This window comes from Toxorhynchites rutilus, chromosome 1, assembly GCF_029784135.1.
Source record: "Toxorhynchites rutilus septentrionalis strain SRP chromosome 1, ASM2978413v1, whole genome shotgun sequence".
Classification (NCBI taxonomy): Eukaryota; Metazoa; Arthropoda; class Insecta; order Diptera; family Culicidae; genus Toxorhynchites; species Toxorhynchites rutilus.
The window spans coordinates 159,671,551-159,689,277 of record NC_073744.1 but is presented as its reverse complement, the minus strand read 5'-3'; the positions used below and the strand labels follow the sequence as shown (position 1 = coordinate 159,689,277).

General features: G+C 37.6%; 1 protein-coding gene across 2 annotated transcripts in view; it reads right to left on the bottom strand.

Moving 5' to 3' along the window:
- The window catches only part of LOC129763161 (protein scalloped), a 441,519-nt gene extending 428,135 nt beyond the window's left edge, over positions 1–13,384 (bottom strand). The window contains exon 1 of one of the 2 annotated variants that reach the window (XM_055761969.1): positions 11,864–13,384. In XM_055761969.1, the coding sequence (XP_055617944.1) occupies positions 11,864–11,900 (37 nt within the window). In that variant the 5' untranslated portion in view covers positions 11,901–13,384. The remainder of the gene's footprint in view (positions 1–11,863) is intronic. The other variant, XM_055761971.1, reaches the window with a different exon arrangement.
- Between the last annotated feature and the right edge of the window lie 4,343 nt (positions 13,385–17,727).

Here is a 17,727-nt window from a genome sequence, read left to right as displayed (position 1 = left end):
TTTTTGTTTTATTAGGAAGCTATTTCCGAACAGAGGAAGTTTCGTTTTCTTCGACTTCGATTAAATAACTGTTTCGGTTAAATATAGTGTCACGAGTCTTGATAACTTGCGAACTGCATATCGTATCGTATCCGTCGCAAAAAAATGATTTGATACATCCTGTCCGAATAACATGGTCCCGCTTTGATACAAATTCTGAGCACTTCATTTTAAAAACTAACTTCACTGAACATCAATGTTGTTATAATACCTATAAACGATGTTATATGGAAGGGTATACCCTACAGAATATCGGGTTTTTCATTATTCAATTATTTATTACATTGACGTTCAGTAAATTTAGTTTTTAAAATGAAATGTTTGGAATTTGAGTCTGTTCGGAATATAGGTAAAAACAGTACTACATTTTTCCAAATGAAAGTAACAGAAATTTATCATTCAAAAAACCGCATTTAGAAATTGTCAAATTTCTCCTGTCACTAGTTTGGCACAACAGTCCTTCATACTGAAGCGAAGTTTTAACGCGATCTATTATTTAGTAAATTACTTACCCTAGTCCATTGCCAGCCTAGGGTAATGACTAGAAGCGGGTTTCGGGCAGAATATAATAGGCCATCATAATGGACACATTCCAGCGTGACGTGACAACTGTTTGACTCACTAAAAACAGGTTTTTTTTCTCGTTTTCATGTATAAATCACACGATTTCCAAATAGTAAACTATTTTGAAGTGAAATTGAGAAAATTTCCTACAAGAATCTTCAGCTGGAGAATATTCTGCAGTTGAATTCGCTTGTTGCCAGCCCAATACTTTTGTGACGTGACAACACCTGTCTTTTTGCGGGTTCCGACTTTTGAACATTAATGTTGTATTTTCAGTTCCGTTTAAAAACATACAAATAAACTTTGTTCTATGATTTGTTAATGAAAGATGAACGTAGATTCCTGTATACTCAGTTTTTCAAAAAAACTCGCAAGAACCTGCATTTTGACGGCAGGCATTTTGTGACGTGACAACGCGCTCTGTTCGAATAAACAGTCTCCACGAAGCGTTGTCACGCCACACAATCAATATACTAGATCAAGTTGTATTAAATAAGAATTTCATCGTATTGTAGCAAGCTATATACTATTTTTTATGTTTTTCATTACTCTGAATACTTCTTACTTTCCTCTGAGATCTCCCCTTCCCCTTCCAAAAGTCCATCCTATAGGGAAAGGTGGTCCTAACGCAACCGGTGGTCCTGAACCTACCATCCTTTGTATCCCATGAACGGTGCTTCCTACTGAATTTTCAATAGTGTCAAATGAAAGGAGTCATAACGCTAACAATTTGATAATATGGTGACTTTTTTCTGGCTCTCTTCATTCTAGCGTTTTAGCGCCATTTCACGTTTTCATTCCTTCAAAAACAGAGAAGAAATACGTTCGACCTGTGTGCAAAATGAGTTTTATGTTATTTTAGATTGTGAAAAATTGCGAAACAAGGCAATTTTAATTGTTTATGGTATGTTCATCTAAATAAGCTATATAAATTGAGTCTACCTGTATACACGGTAAGTTTTTATTTGGGAAAGATCGTGGTGGTCTCAAACCGACCTCCAGTTTTCATATCGTGATTGTTTAACACGTTCCCTCTTGCGCTTGCCATCAATGACTAGCACAATCCTGATTCATCGAGTGGCGCTCACTGCAGGAGGAACGCACTTGATTTTGCTATCAGAAACTTTTGATTAATCATTTGTATACATCCGCGCACATACCTGTGCAAGGGCGTTTATGTTTGCGTGTTGAAGATGACTTTGACTTTGACGTTGACTTTGATCGTTTATCGTTGATGTTTAAGAAAGCATTTGTGTGTGCACTTTCTTTCCACTCAAACATTCCGCTTTATTCCGCGCGGCTCAAGTCACTGCATTCCCGTAGGCGAATGGCGTGACTATAGTTTATCACTAGGTGAGATTTGAAGTCGTGTCCTCATATGTTATCGACTCGGGTATCAAAAAGATGTTGAAAAGTAAGGTAGCTTCCACAATGGAACGAGAAACTTTGCTATCTCACGTCACTCGCCGCGTGGGATAAGGGGGATTATCTTCCTCTCACTTAAATCCTATCTCTCACTATCAAACATTATTCTTTTTTTATACTTCTTCGCGCACCCATGGATATATGCCAACATTACCGTTCACGATCGTATTGTGGGATTTCATGCCATTCCCGGTCTTTTATATCCGTTTTTAACGAACCGGAAGTCACAATCCTCGATTCCAAAATGGCATCGGAATACGATATTCGACTTCCGCTGATACACCCCTATCGCATGGGGTTTCCATATTTTTGTAGCATTCAATAATACCATCAGCAAACCGGGAGTTGAAATAAGATTATATCTTATGTTATGGAATCTACGTTCATATATTGTTGATAAAACAAAGGAGAAAGATCATTTGTATGTTTTGAAACGGAACAGTAATTAGTTAAATTAATCATTAATGTTCAACAGTCCGAAACAGCATAAAGTCAGGTGTTGCCATGTCACAAAAGTATTTGACTGATAGCAAACCTATCTAACTATAAAATATTCTCCAACTGATGATTCTTGTTGGAAATTTTCCTAATTTTACTATAACACCGTTTAATTTTGTGTGCTTTATTCATGAAAACGTAAAAAAAAGTGTTTGTAGTGAGTCAAAATGTTGTTACGTCACACTGGAATGGATCGTATACTTTTCGTGACGTGACAACAACTTCTGTAGACAGTTGATACGCCTCTATTTGTGGACCGATCTCAACCAAATTTGGTGGGCTGTTGACCTTCATTGTTTGCTCAGAGAAACCTGAGTATAAAAATGTTTGAACCTATGTTCGTTTGATAAGCTAAAAAATGCTCTATTTATGTGACGTGACAACGCTTCAAAATACCTGTTTTTCAAATGCTTGTTTCTCATAAATTACAAAATGAAACATAGGTCTACCCACGGATCTTCAAACAAGCATTTAATCACCCATTCAATGGTATATAGACATTGAAGTTTGGTTAATCATGTGCAGAGATATCTAAAAATAGTGAAAACCTAGAATATTTTGAATATAATTATGTAGTTTTTTAAACTCGCCTCTCTCAAAGGTTGGTGCATAAAAATTAAATTTGTTACCAAAATTTTAAGATATATCTAGAGCTTATTCAAATAACGTTCTCAATTTTCTCCTAAAACTAGATTTGAAATTTGGTTCTCTGGTGCATAACCTCATGGAATGGGTCATTGACGATTAAAAGGGTAAGATACCGAGGAAACACTAAATCGTATTTCTTTTTCACATGCTATTTCGCATATAAAGTCGTATCAAATCACAATCGTATAGAATATCAATCAAACATGCCTTATGTGTATCTGAAATCGTATAAAATGTTAATAAGAATTCGATAAGAATCTTAAAAAATCCACGATTTTTACTAAACTGTTTGCTCGTTTAAATTTCCGAGCAACTAGGCCGTTCAATTTCGTCACGTCTTTTACAAACAAGTCTTCTGGCTCAGAAGAAAACAAAGTTGATTTTTTTTAAATAAAATATAAACATTTCTTTTTATTTACATTCCGGTATATCTACAGAGACTCAAATCCGTAATCGTACTCCACCATGCAGATCTCTTTTCCTTTCTTTTGAAAATCGAAAACAAGCTTTCGGAACATTCTATTTAGATAAAGTGATAGTATCACTAGCTGACCAGGCAAACGTTGTTCTGCCAAATAAATTATTTCTTGTGAATATTTTGGGTGTTGAATAAAACACACTAATGTATTGTAAGTGTGTTTGAATATTTTAACGATCTTTAAAATAAATCGAATGTGAACGATAAAAAAACGAATTAAATGATTTGAACGAAAGGTTATATGATGTTTCTTGGTGTATTTCATTAACGTAACTGACATGTTTGATCTCTTAAAAGTTAAACGTCAACTGAAAAAAGTAATATAAGTTTGTTGTAAAGTAGAAAAAATGAAATATAGAAAATCAATATTTATTGCTGTCTCCTTGTTAGAAAATACGTGCATGTGATTTTCAACATGGCTTAGTTTATAACAGCTTGGTCTCGTTCATAAATTGGAAAACAGCGATACGCCAGCTAACTTCAATGGAGCTGATTAATCGGCCTGTTTGGAATCGCGTTATTTTATCGTTGTCATTCAATCGAGGAGTATTCACATCGGTAATCTAAGTTTGAAACACAGCCATATTACTTATTCATGGATGTTTTTATTACTTCTCTAGCTTTCACCGATTTGTAGAACTCAATATTCATATATGCAGTGATCGGATTTTACAATTCAATCGAAATCGACTTTTACACTCTTAAATTCGTTCGCCTTGTCGCGAAACAATGATCAAAATAAGTCATCCGTATTTGTGGTTCAATTTACTCTCTATCTGATCGGCATAATTCCGGAAATAATTCTAAATTGTTGAAATTTGAATGAAAATTATTATTCGATTTCGTTTGGATGCTAAATTAGTTTTGAATGTGTTTGAATGCTGAATTTTGCGTGTTTATTCCACCCGAAAAACCATTACTATTCTTGCTTCATAGAAATGGAACATGGAGACCAATGTTTGTTTAGGTTGTCACATTTGCTCAACTCGATTGGACTTGAGCTTGAACAGAATGCAAAATTGCGCTTTTTCCATTCAACAGAATACAACCAACAATATGTGGGGACGAATACGATCGAACTTCATTTTGTGTTTGAACACACGCGCAATGTCATGACAATGCATTGCGCTTTGGCCTGGCTATAACTAAAGCTGTGTCGGCGTTGCTCATGATAGTGTCTCGCAAGTGAATGCATTATTCCTCGCACCGCTTTTGTTGATTGTGTAGTAAGAATTGCAGTCGTTCAATCTCTACCTTCGCGTATGTGTCGACCATAAATTGTTGGCACAGCTTACGATATCTTGAATTGGCGTTTCTTGACCATGTCAATTCACCATATGATAAACATAAAAATCTATCGAGCGCGCCCTCTGTTTGTTTCGTCGCATGTTCATAAATATTAGATCAAAATGAGAAATGATGTTCATAATGAATTAGGTATCTGTGACGGGGTCTCGTTGGTCTAATATTTATGCAAGAGATTTTTCGTTAAAGAAACCCTTCTGACTTGCACTGTAGTCACGCGTATTCTTGAGCTTGCCACTCCAGAATACATTCAAGGCGTATTGTTCGTCATCGAAATATCAACTATTTACTAATAAAAATGACGCAAGTAGTACTACGTTGAGAAGGCAAACCTTGGGAACGTTAGTGCCATTGAAGAAGAACATAGCGAGGGTCGTATGAACGGTGTGTGTCAACGATGAATTCCAGATTATTGTTTTTTCTTCGCATTAAATTTCTCGTGTCACCGTGCTATCATGATTCCAGCAGCGCTTGTGCTTTGGATCTACACACGTGCTCTCCAGCTGATGTTTTATCAGGGTTGATGGCAATAGCGTGATTGTCATTTTGTAATCCGAGCAAATGTGATTTGAAGAATTTCAATAACTCATTGTGCTCATTCAAAAAGGCTTCCAGCTCGTCGGAGATGCTCCCTGCTTTAGATGAATTGATGTTACTTGTGTATTTGTGGATGTTCAATGAAGCGGGCGTTACGCCATCAGTCATTGAACAACTTAAATGAATTCGTTCTGTTGAAAAAACAAACAACGGTTAAATTATTAGAATATTGTTGACACAAAAATAATAAAATCGCAATTAAAAATAAGGAATTGGGGTCAAAATTTAAGGTTATATGTATGGTATGAAGTCAAATTTTTGAAAAAAAATATCCAGATCTTTTTTTCTGCATAGAGCCACCCTATTCGGTATTAAATGTATGGTTATCGGTATCCTTCTTCTTCTTGAATGGCGTTAACGTTCCCTGTGGAACTTTTGCCGTCTCAACATATGCATTAACTAGCGTCATTCATTAATACTTAGTTGAGATTTCTTAAGCCAAATAACACGCCTTGAATGTATTCCGAGGGGCAAGCTCTAGAATACGCGTGACACAGTGCAAGTCGGAGGAAATTTCTTTGACGAAAAATCCTCCGGCCAGAACGGGAATCGAACCCAAACACCCGGCATGATAATGTGAGACGCTAACCACTCGGCCACGGGTGCACATTATCGGTATCCTACCGGTATTATATATAGTTTACAACCTATTCTCATACCTACCAAGTATTTTGAGTATAATTTCATCACAATCGGTCGAGCCGTTTCGGAGGAGTTCGGTAACAAACGCCGTGACACGGGATTTTTGTATGTATAGATATGAGAGTTAAAAGAATAATGGCTTTTATATCACTGAAAATGGCGAATGTATGTGCTAATGTATGAAAATTGACTCAAACTCATAATCGTACGCTGGTTGAAATCTCTACTCGATTTCGAAGGTGTTGGCCAATTTCCGAATTCCATCATTAGTATGGAATTGCAACTATCTTTAGCTGTCTTTGGCCTTATTTACGAGTTTTTTGGTGTATTCGAAAGGAATATTTAACAGTTTTTTTTTTCATCAAGTGATTTTTAACCCATTTTTGGCCAAGCGTTCGAAAAATCGAACAGCAACTTTGATAATTTTTCATGTCTTTGGAAAGCTAACATATGGTAATGTTTTTGCACAAAAAGATAGCTTAATTTATTAGCTACCATTTACTATCAAGTTCATTCAGTTTTGTATATCTTTATTGGGCAATAAATTCGATATAAAGCAAGCATGTTTGGAAGGTGTTCTTACTTCCAATTAAAAAATCCAATAAAATACAAAATTATGTGAACTTTTCTACTGTATTACTTTGATAAAAGAACATACATTGCGATATGGGGCAAAAAATCGTTCGATTGAGCCTCGTACAGGAAAATAACAGCCGGGAAAATTGAGTGTTCGAAAAATCGAACGTTGGCCATAACCAACATTTTTCTCTGCTGAATCAATACCAACACATCTAACCTCCGCAGCGCATTTTGATTCATTTACTTTCGAAGACGGAAGGTTTTTCATTTGTTTTTTGCATTTTCATTTGTGAATGTTTGCAAATATCAATTAATTCGGTAAATATTATTGAAAATCCTTAACCTTAGGTAATGGCGGCCCGTAGAGTTTCGTGTGTGGAGGGCCTGGAGGAAATGTTCAGTACAAGTAACAAAGATTTTAATGAGATTGCTGGTATAAATATTCTTCCGCCGGACCGAATAATAACCACCCAACCTTCGATTACATTGTTTTTTCGCATCATTTTGGTATTTTGCAGGTTTTGGAAAATGGATAATTGGAAAGAAATATTTCTTAAGCATAGACATTTCTCCACCATTTCTCCAACAATGAAAGTAATAAGTTGAAATTACATGAAATAAGAAATGTCACATCTCACCTTAGGTGGATTGAATTAGGTTTATAATTAGAGACCTCTATCCTCCTGTGCTTGTTCGTCCGGGAATATAAAATTGATGCATTTATGAATACCGTATATTTGCTAATTCAACTGATTTTCAGTTCGCAGTATATTTGTGCTTGCAAAAAAAAAGTACGGGTTTCGGCCAATGTTCGATTTTTTGAACAGTCATTTCCCGGAAAATGGAAGATAGGAAAAACATAATTCTTGAACATTGGGGTTTCTTTAGCATCAATAATCGAAATTACACCAATGGCTTTCGTAAAAAAATTATTTCTACAGCTTGGTCGTTAATGGGTTAAAATCGTTATTTAAAAAAAAAAATCATGGTTTCTAAATTTCCTACACAGATAACTTTCTCAGTTTTTTTACTGGGATTGATGTTAGAAGATTGTGAAGGAATATCAATAACTTTTGAGTAATTGTAATGTAACCATGTGTGACCTTTATATGTCTTTAGCTCTGAGTTATTGTCTTGGCAAAACTTGAATCCTCGATTCCATCACATTTTGTTGACACTTTGCTTCATATTCACCCTCAGGATGTTCAGGTAAACATTCTGATCCATTACACCATCGATAAAAAACAAATTGCTCATACCACTATTAGAGTGGCAGCGAAAATGGTCATGTCAAATTTCAAAAACCGCACATTTGCACATTTTGTTTATTGGTCCAAAAAAATAATCCGTGCAAAGTTTCAGCTCAATCGCACATGATTTAGGGGTGCCTCAAAGCACTCAAAGTTTTGATTTTTTCATCCTCGAAAATCTTCCAAGGGGGGAGTAAAGGAAATTTAGAAAATCGAAATTTTTTTTCGATGCCAAATTACTTAAAAATACATAAAATACATTTTTGGCCGAAAATCGACTTTTTGGGACTGAGTGGTCAAAAAAATCTAAACTTTGAGTGCTTTGAGGCATCCCTAAATCATGTCCGATTGAGCTGAAATTTTGCACAGGTAATTTTTTTGGACCAATAAACAAAATGTACATGATCGGTCCATTAAATTCGATAATTTTTTTCCCATACCTTCATTGCCTCTCAGGCCAGAAGGTCCCAGAAGGTCGATTTTCAGCCAATATTTTTTTTTCGAGTTGACACCAGATCTCGTTTCATGCATTTTTAAGTCATTTGGCATCGAAAAAAAAATCGATTTTCCAAACTCCCTTGGAAGATTTTCGAGGATCAAAAAATCTAAACTTTGAGCGCTTTGAGGCACCCCTAAATCATGTCCTATCGAGCTGAAACTTTGTACAGATAATTTTTTTGGACCAATAAACAAAATGTACATGATTGGTTTTTGAAATTTGATGTGTTTCATGCTGTTTGGAATATTCAAATTGGAATTACTGATTTTTTTTTTGACGTGGGACTACGTCTAACCGGAGAATATGGGGGGAAAATGAAAACCTAAACACAGAACATGCAGGAAAAAATGAAAAAATCCGAATGCTTATAACTCGAACATTTCTTACTGGATCGGAAAGATGTTTACATCAATTGATAGGGAATATTTCTACGCTTCTATCGCAATTAATAAAATTTTATTTTTCATTAGATAAACAATTGAATAACTGTAAAATGTTACGCGTTATCTAAACGCCCTAACTGCCTCATTTTGATTGGCCCGATCTACGGTTTCCTTAACACAGCCATCAAAACCAAGCAGCCTTGGGGAAATCGGCATTGCAAATACATGAAAGTATGGGGACTTTTGTTCTCACCGAAATGTGTTCCCTAACACAGGCTTCAAAACCAAGCAGCGTTGGAGAGATCGACATTGCAAATACATGAAAGTCGGGGATATTTTTGTTCCGACTGAAATGTGTTTCCCCAACACAGACTTTAGAACCAAGGTTTCTGAGGAAATTTGCATTGCAAATTTATGCAAGTCGGGGGCATTTTTGTTCCGACTGAAATGTTTTTGCCTAACACAGACTTCAAAACCAAGATGCCTGGGGAAATCGGCTCAGCAAATAAATGCAAACTGCGAGTACTTTTGTACTCGCTTGCCTTTGTGCAAACTAGAATATGTTTTCTTAAAACAGTCTTCCGGGGGTACCTCTACACTCGCATTTTTTTTTGCACTCCGAAAATTGTTTTCCTAACACGGATTACAAAAGCGGGTACGAACACTCGGTTGGTTTGTTGGTTTGGCTCGGTTTTTCAAGATTGTATTGAAGGATATGCCTTCATATCTTCTGCTCACTGAATTCCTACGAATAGCATTTGATGATTAGGCAAGATGTTGATAACCAATTGCTGTGATGACACACACCTATTGATTAAACAATATGCGTTCGACGTACATGTCAAAATCGAAACTGAGTACACTTGAGAGATGCAAACTTCAGAAGGAAACGTTAGATAAAATAATCGTTTGATAATTCTTCCGTTCACATGTTTTGTCCTAAGCATCATACCAAACGTAAAAGGACTGTCATTAAATTTACTTGTAACGAAGAACATAATCTATCACAATGCATGAATTGGCCTTATATGGAATTGTACAATATTTTTACTCACAAAGCAAATATATTGAATTCAATTGAATTCGGGAATTGTTTCATTCAATCAAAAATTTTATCAATACAAACAAATGATTGCTATGCTAAGATAGTACCACGTCAATCTTGCGGTTATATCATAGATATAACCCACCCATTTTATTTTTTTGCTGAGATACTGTTTGTCCCTCTGTGTTCGGGCATTCAAGTTGTCCTTCCTAGGCACATTGCAAAATTTTTGTTTGCTCAATTTGGTTTTTATCGATGGTGTAATGGATCAGAATGTTTACTTGAACTTGAGACATCCAAACCAAGCTGCCTGATGGAAATCGGCATTGCAAATACATGAAAGTCGGGAGCATTTTTATATTGCAAGTAAGAAGAGTGATACGAATAATTCTAGCAAATAAAATTTAAATTTGGAACTTTAATGTTGGTTGCTTCGTGAAACTCCATATCAATGTCCAATCGAGTATTGTGAAAAATTTAGCACAAGGGTAGGTGTAAAATTGTATACGATAGCCGTTGTGTTAACCCTTTCTCGTACAACATAGAGTCTCACTACATATAGTACATATAGTATTAGGTGTACATATAGTATTAGGTATTGTTAGTCCAATTAAAATTCGCATTGGGTTGAATAAACAATCAGAAAGTAAAAATTAAAAAAGAAAATTACCTTTCCCATTTCAAATATATTTTCGCTATATTAAAGTAACATGTTTTTACTGATAAGAAATATTGATAATTGTGTTCGGTATTAATAATTATCTTATATTACATTGGTGAATTTTTTATTTTTTATTTCATCAATACATATCAAAAGAGGCATCTCGTATAGGATTATAGAGGGCGGTTCTCATCATATCTCGTTCCACTTCGGTATCCTTTATCTGATACGCACCATCCATCGACTGTTTATCATCTTTCTGTCATCATCACCCGTTAAACACTGGTGGAATGAACAAATACCCAACAACCAAACAAAACGGCCCTTTTCAGGTCCACCTAATCATTATCAATGAGTTTAACGATGTTATTATCCAAAATCAACAGATAACCTAACGGAATCCTACGTCAACTATGCGGTCGTGTCTCGGACATAACCCTCCTGTGACTTTTTTTTTAAATAACGATTTTAAAAACACTCAATGAAAAAACTGATAAATATTCCTTTCGAATACATAAATAAAACTCGTAGATAAGGCCAGAGACCCACTAAAGATTGTTGCAATGAACAAGGGATACCATACTAATGATGGAATTCGTAAATTAGCCAACACCTTCGAAATCGAGTAGAGATTAAACCAACATACGATTATGAGTTTGAGTCAATTTTCATACAATAGCACATACATTCGCCATTTTTAGAGATATAAGAACCATTATCCTGAAAACGGATAGCAAACCTTTTAACTCTCATATGACGCTATAACTTTATCGAAATAGAATGTTCCGAAAGCTTGTTTTCGACTTTCAAAAGAAGGAAAAAGAGATCTGCATGGTGGAGTACGATTACGGATTTGAGTCACTGTATAGATTGAATGAAGTGAACGACATTCGAATATTCTGAACCATGTTGAATGTGTTGAAGATTACATCGTACTATGCCCTAGAGCTGATCCACAAACATTACCTCAAAAAAGTTGAAATAAACATTCAAACGAACATCCATCGTGTCTCGCAAAATACCTAGAAAAAACAACAAAACTCGAGCAAATAGCGCATCAGATTCACTCAGTCCGTAGTTAAGATTCCCCTCAGCAATTGCTATTATTTTGTATGGCGCTATCGATGCTGAAAGTTCATTGGCAAACCAAATCTCGATCGGCGATCACTTGGTAGCAGTCAATAAAATAAGTTCCCATACCAATCAACCGAATGCAGACAAAATTAAACCCAAGCAGGTGGCGGACTTACGTTTCGCGTAGAACAGCTTCGAATAGTCGCAGTCCATCCTGATTGGTATGCCGGTGGCGTGGTGATGATCACTCCCGACGGTGCTGGCCGCGGCCGCTGCTGCCAGCGATGGGAAGTGCGGATGGTGCGCTGCCGCTGCCGCCGCCGCTACTGCTGCTGCTGCGGCCGTCGAGTGCGGATGGTGCGGGTGGTGGTGATGGGGGTGATGCGGATGATGATGATGATGATGATGGAGCGAATGATGGGCGGCCACCGGATTTAGGGTACCACTGCCACTGCCGGTAGCGGTGCTGGAAGATGCAGCCGCCGCCGCTACTGCCGCGGCCACTGCCGACACCGAAGTACCACCGACGCCGACGCTACTTACGTTGCTACCACTAGAACCACTTTGAGCGCCACCGCTAGTGCCCGTAGGATAAGCGAGGGGGCTCAAAAAAGGATAATTTCCTTTTTCAATTTTGACGGCTTTTCAGTCGCTCGAGGGTTGTAAATGATAACGGAAGCCGAGCTGAAAAGTGATCACCAAATCACTTCAACATGTATATCACATCGAACTATTCACTTCTCCCAAAAAATGTTACGATATCACACTTTGCACTTTGGCAATTCCTTTTCCTTTGCGTAAACAATAAACGGTAAATCGCATCTCACACAATTTCACTCTGATAATTATTCCTGCCGATCAAAGAGATAAACAAATTGGCAGAATTTGGAGCTCAGCTAATAGTCGCGAACCAGTGGAAGGATCGAAAATTACGCAAACAAAACCCAACCGAAACCGGACATGAACCGTAGCGAGATACGAAAACAAACTATTCATCACAAACCGACCTCCGAACTAGGCGAAAAACCGTATATCCACCACACACATGGGGAAATCTATTTTCACTTCCTGCTTCTTTCTTTTCTTACGCCGGGGTCGGGAGAGCTTTTCTTTTATTTATTTCACGATGTCACACCGCCTCGACGCGAAAACCACCCATTTAACACTTCGTTCTTTGTCTCGCGTGGGAAAATCTTCTACGGATTCCTAAACGTCCTTATGGTCGTTGTGGTTCGGTCGTACAGACGGACGGACGGACGGACGATGTTTCCAAACCATCCAAGAATATCACACGCGTACGCCACACGATTTGTCGCGCTTGTTGCATTAGGTTCTGCCGGCCATCTGATCGTCAGTGTGACATAATCAGCCGCCGTAGCTGTCAAAGCGGTGAAAGTATGCAATTCCCGAATGCCGTCGTCTCAACACAAATCGCAACAAAAAAAAAATACTTCCGCATGAGAGCGGGAACCAGAAACCACGTTTTCTTTGTAGTATTTTAAATGTTTCAAGTTTAAACCGTGTCCGTCGGGGAGGGGAGATTTTAGCCACTAGGCTTAGTCAATTACACTCCGTAACACAAAGCGGTAATCTCTCGGAAAAGAACCAACGAAACCGGCTGAGACGGCTATGTTTGAGCTATTAATCCGTGTCTGTCTACTCTAGAAGGGACACCGCGCGCGTACCGTTACCGACAATTTGATCTAGAATGGCAAAATTTAAATTATTACAAAACACACGCTGCCAAAGAGCCCCGATGGTAATAACTCTTCCGTCTCGCTTGCGCTCGCTCTCACGTGGCACTCTGGCCGCCGTATGTATACAAAACGTTCGCTCGCCCGCGCGCGCTGTCTCACTCGCGCTCTCAGCCTCTGCGGTGGCGATACGATCGTGTTCCTATCTTCGGTTCGGCTCCGGCTTTGGGGCCGAGGATTTGTTATTATTTTTTTCCCTCTAGGACTCTCACTCTCGATCGTGTGTGCGGCGCGCACGTGTATATGTGTGTGGGTGTGTGTGGTTGAATGTTCACGAGATGTGCACTGGCGGTAATGTGACGGGCACTCTGCAGATGAGTGAACAAGAGCCACCCACTGCTCGCGACCCACGGATGGTGGGTGACGTCTGCAGTGAGTGTCACGTTCAAGAAAAACGGTGCACTCATGACGAACGTTGCCAGGAATGAAAGTTGATGGTAATGAACTAAGTGGTGCGGACTCAATTCCCTTCATTTTCAAGCAAATTCATACATTTTTCCAGGCGATTTCTTGCAATAAATTCTCAGACCACCAGCAAAGTACACAGAAGAGAAAGTAAGGGATATTTCCTGTGTATACACACGGAGAGTGCATGTGTTACACACACAATGAAGTTACTAATAAAAAATCCTCAATTAGTTCGAAGTTCTGAAGTTTGTTCAATATTTCTCGATTTTAAAAGTTCTAAAAATCTTAAAAAGTGTCAAAATCGCAAGTCGAGCCAACGGTAATATCATGTTTACCGTTGGTTCGACCGCATTTTCAGCGCAAGTAAGATTGTATGTGATTTTTTATCGATTTCATACTTATTTATTTCAGCAAAACGTTGAAGTACCACGTCCCGCGATGCCGGAACAGAAAAATTTCGAATGCGATAAACTAATCGGAGATGTTTTCAGCTATCCCATGCATTCGCTCTTTGGATCGGGAACAGGAACGACACTGCTTCAATATAACCTCTCCACACATGTGTTTATCGGTTTTGCAGTATTTTTATAGTATACTAGCTGACCCGGCAAACTTCGTCCCGCCCAAAATTTGTTTTTTGTTATCAATACCTTTAAACATTCACGTTTTCTTACTATGAGTAAGTTCATGGGTCCAATCGCAGAACTGTTCATTGATTGATCTTCAATTCGACCCCGTTGAATTTACCTTTTACTTTGATATTCTTAATATTACTAACAAAACTCATCATTATAATATCAGATTATTTTCAGACACAATTCTCGTTCAATATTTTTCAACCACTTGCAAATAACATGTTTCTTCGTTACATGGAATAAATGTTTTATACAGAAAATATGATAGAATAAAGATAGCCCTAAATCGGACAATTCCTTCCTCGAGTTCTGCTCTTATCAACACATCCGGTGATCCTTTTTTTGGTATAAATAAAAGAAGATTTAGGAGTGCGTTTCATCACATTAAAATCCATTTTCAGTTTCGAGCAAAGATCAATTTCGCTAGCACAAACATCAAATGTACTAACAGCACTTGTCACTATGTAATTATAGAACATATGGGAATTTAATTTTCCGAATTTTTCCTTTTTCCTTCAGAGTTTTCCGAAAATTTTAAATTGTCATGTTTTGTTGGAGTATTTTTGGTTGAAATATGTGTAATATTCCCATGGGACCCCCTCTCCATTCCAGAGGAGGGAGGGGTGTCATACCATTATAGAAACATTTCTCATACCCAAAAACCCTCACATCCCAAATTGTGCTTGATTAGTTCTCGAGTTATGCAGAAGTTTGTGATTCGTTAGTATGGCAGCCCCCCTTAGAGAGGGGGGAGGAGTGTATTCACCATAGAAACGTTTCGTGCCCCGTAAAACCTTCGCATGCCAAATGTGGCTCCAAGGGGGTCTTCGTAGCCACTTGGTTACGCGTTCGCTTACTAAGCGATCGATCGTGAGTTCAAACTCAGGGTCCTCAATTGACCATCTTTGTGTTGTTATAGAATAACTACGTCCACGCAACCATCGTCAGCGATGGAAATCGATCCACGGTCGAAATAAGATCGATTCATCCATACAACTGCTCTGCTCTGCTCTGCAAGACACATCGGGCTGCTATTCTATAAATAACCCAACAATAATCAATATCAACTGTCTCCGCTGTCCGGTCTGCTGAACAATGGAAGAACAGATAGAATACCCTCACGCCTAAATGGCTACTACAGTGTAATTTACCATAATGTAATGGAACAGAAAACCTATCGCCTAAATGGCTACTACTACTACTGTGTAATTTACAATTTATAGAAACATATGTACATGTACACGATAAAAACCCGGCTCTGTTACAGATAAAATGCTAATGAGCCTGATAAATAAATGAATGGGATAAAAAAATGTGGCTCCATTTGCTTGATTAGTTTTAGAGTTATGCAGAAATTTGTGTTTCATTTGTATGGCAGTCTCCCCTTTGAGAGGGGGGTGGAAAGTCCAGCCATCATAGAAACATTTATTGCACCCTAAAACCTCAATATGCCCAATTTGGTTTCATTTACTTGATTAGTTCTCGAGTAATGCAGAAATTTGTGTTTGATTTGTATGGCAGCCCTCCCTTAGAGAGGGGGGTGGAGAGTCTTACTATCATAGAAACATTTATTGCACCCTAAAACCTTCTCATGCAAAATTTGGTTTCAATTGCTTGATGGTTTCTCGACTAATGCAGAATTTTGTGTTTTATATGTATGGCTGCCCCCCCCCCCCCTAGAGAGGTGGTGGAGAGTCTTACTATCATAGAAACATTTATTGTACCCTAAAACCTTCACCTGAAAAATTTGATTTTATTTGCTTGATTAATTCTCGAGTAATGTAGAAATTTGTGCTCAATTTGTATGGCATAGTATCGCTCAATGGCCGACGACAGTATTTTAGTATCTTTTGCATTCTGTTGGTGTTTTGCTTGGTAACAGTAACTTGTACACTTCAACGTTTTTTATGATTTCATAAGTACTTTTGCCCTGACATTACTGCAGACGAAATAGACGATACGATTCATCACGATGAATGAAAAATTGCATTCATTTACTATACATACTATACTACACTTCGTAATTTCGTGACAGTGAGGGAACAGAGTCGAGAACCTATGAGAACTATCGATGAGATTGATAAAACTTAATAGATTTTAATTTCCCGATAATGTCATAAACGGCCGGCAACAAACCAAGTAAACCGAATTAGCGCTGCCGGTGCCAAGCGAATCATTTTTTAGCAAACGTGTGAACGGCAACATGTGCGTCGCTAATTTCCTTAAAATAACTCTATTAGAGGCGTCTCTTTTGAGTAAACGACAATGAGCTGATTCTCAAAGCACTGACTGAACATCTGTGAGTAATATTAAGATTGACTACATCCAAGCGATAACGGAGATCATTTCATCCCAGTTCATGAGCATCCCTTAAACCTCGCACTGTTAGCCTATATCTATCTATATAAATCAAAATGGAAAGCCAAATCTGTTCGTAAGCGGAAAACCCGAAGAAGGGATGGCCCAATTTTAGCTTCTTTATTTTGTTGTATTCGTCTCTTCCCGTAGATCAATATATTGGAGAGCAAAATCGGAAAATTTTCGGAAATTTTTGAAGGAATGTCGGAAAATTTGGAAAATTGAATTCCCATATGCCCGAAAATTACACCATGATAAGTGTTGTTAAGCCATTCGATATTTGCGCTAGCGAAGTTGATTTTTGTTCGAAAGTGGAAATGGATTCTCTGGCAAAACAACGCATTTCTATATCTATATCTATCTAATCGCAAAATCCAATGATGGAATGTTCCCTTTTGAGCATCTTCATTTTGATGTATTTGTTGTATTCTGCCCATAGAACAATGTTATGATGAGAAAAAGTTTAGAAATTCGTTCTAAAGAATTCATATCAAAACAATAATTTTGGGCGGGACGATGTTCGCCGGGTCAGCTAGTATACAGTCATTCCATGCGTTCTCAAAGGGAAAAATGATTTTTCGGACCACCGCTTAACTTTGAAAAATCATTTCTCAAAAACGAAAACAAATAGCATCTCTCAAATCGAGATATGTTATACAAAACATCCTCATCTTTCAAGAAAAATATACAAAATATAGCGCCCTCTAGTTCAAAGCCATGAATACAATAAAAAACAAATACAATCGATAATTACGAACATAAAATCATTTTTTTTCAAGTTCAATATTTTTAAATAAAAAGCTTGCTCATTGACTTCATTTAGATATGTCGATAATCTGAACCGGTTCAGTGGTTCTAAAGTTATAAATTAAAAAAAAAAGTCAG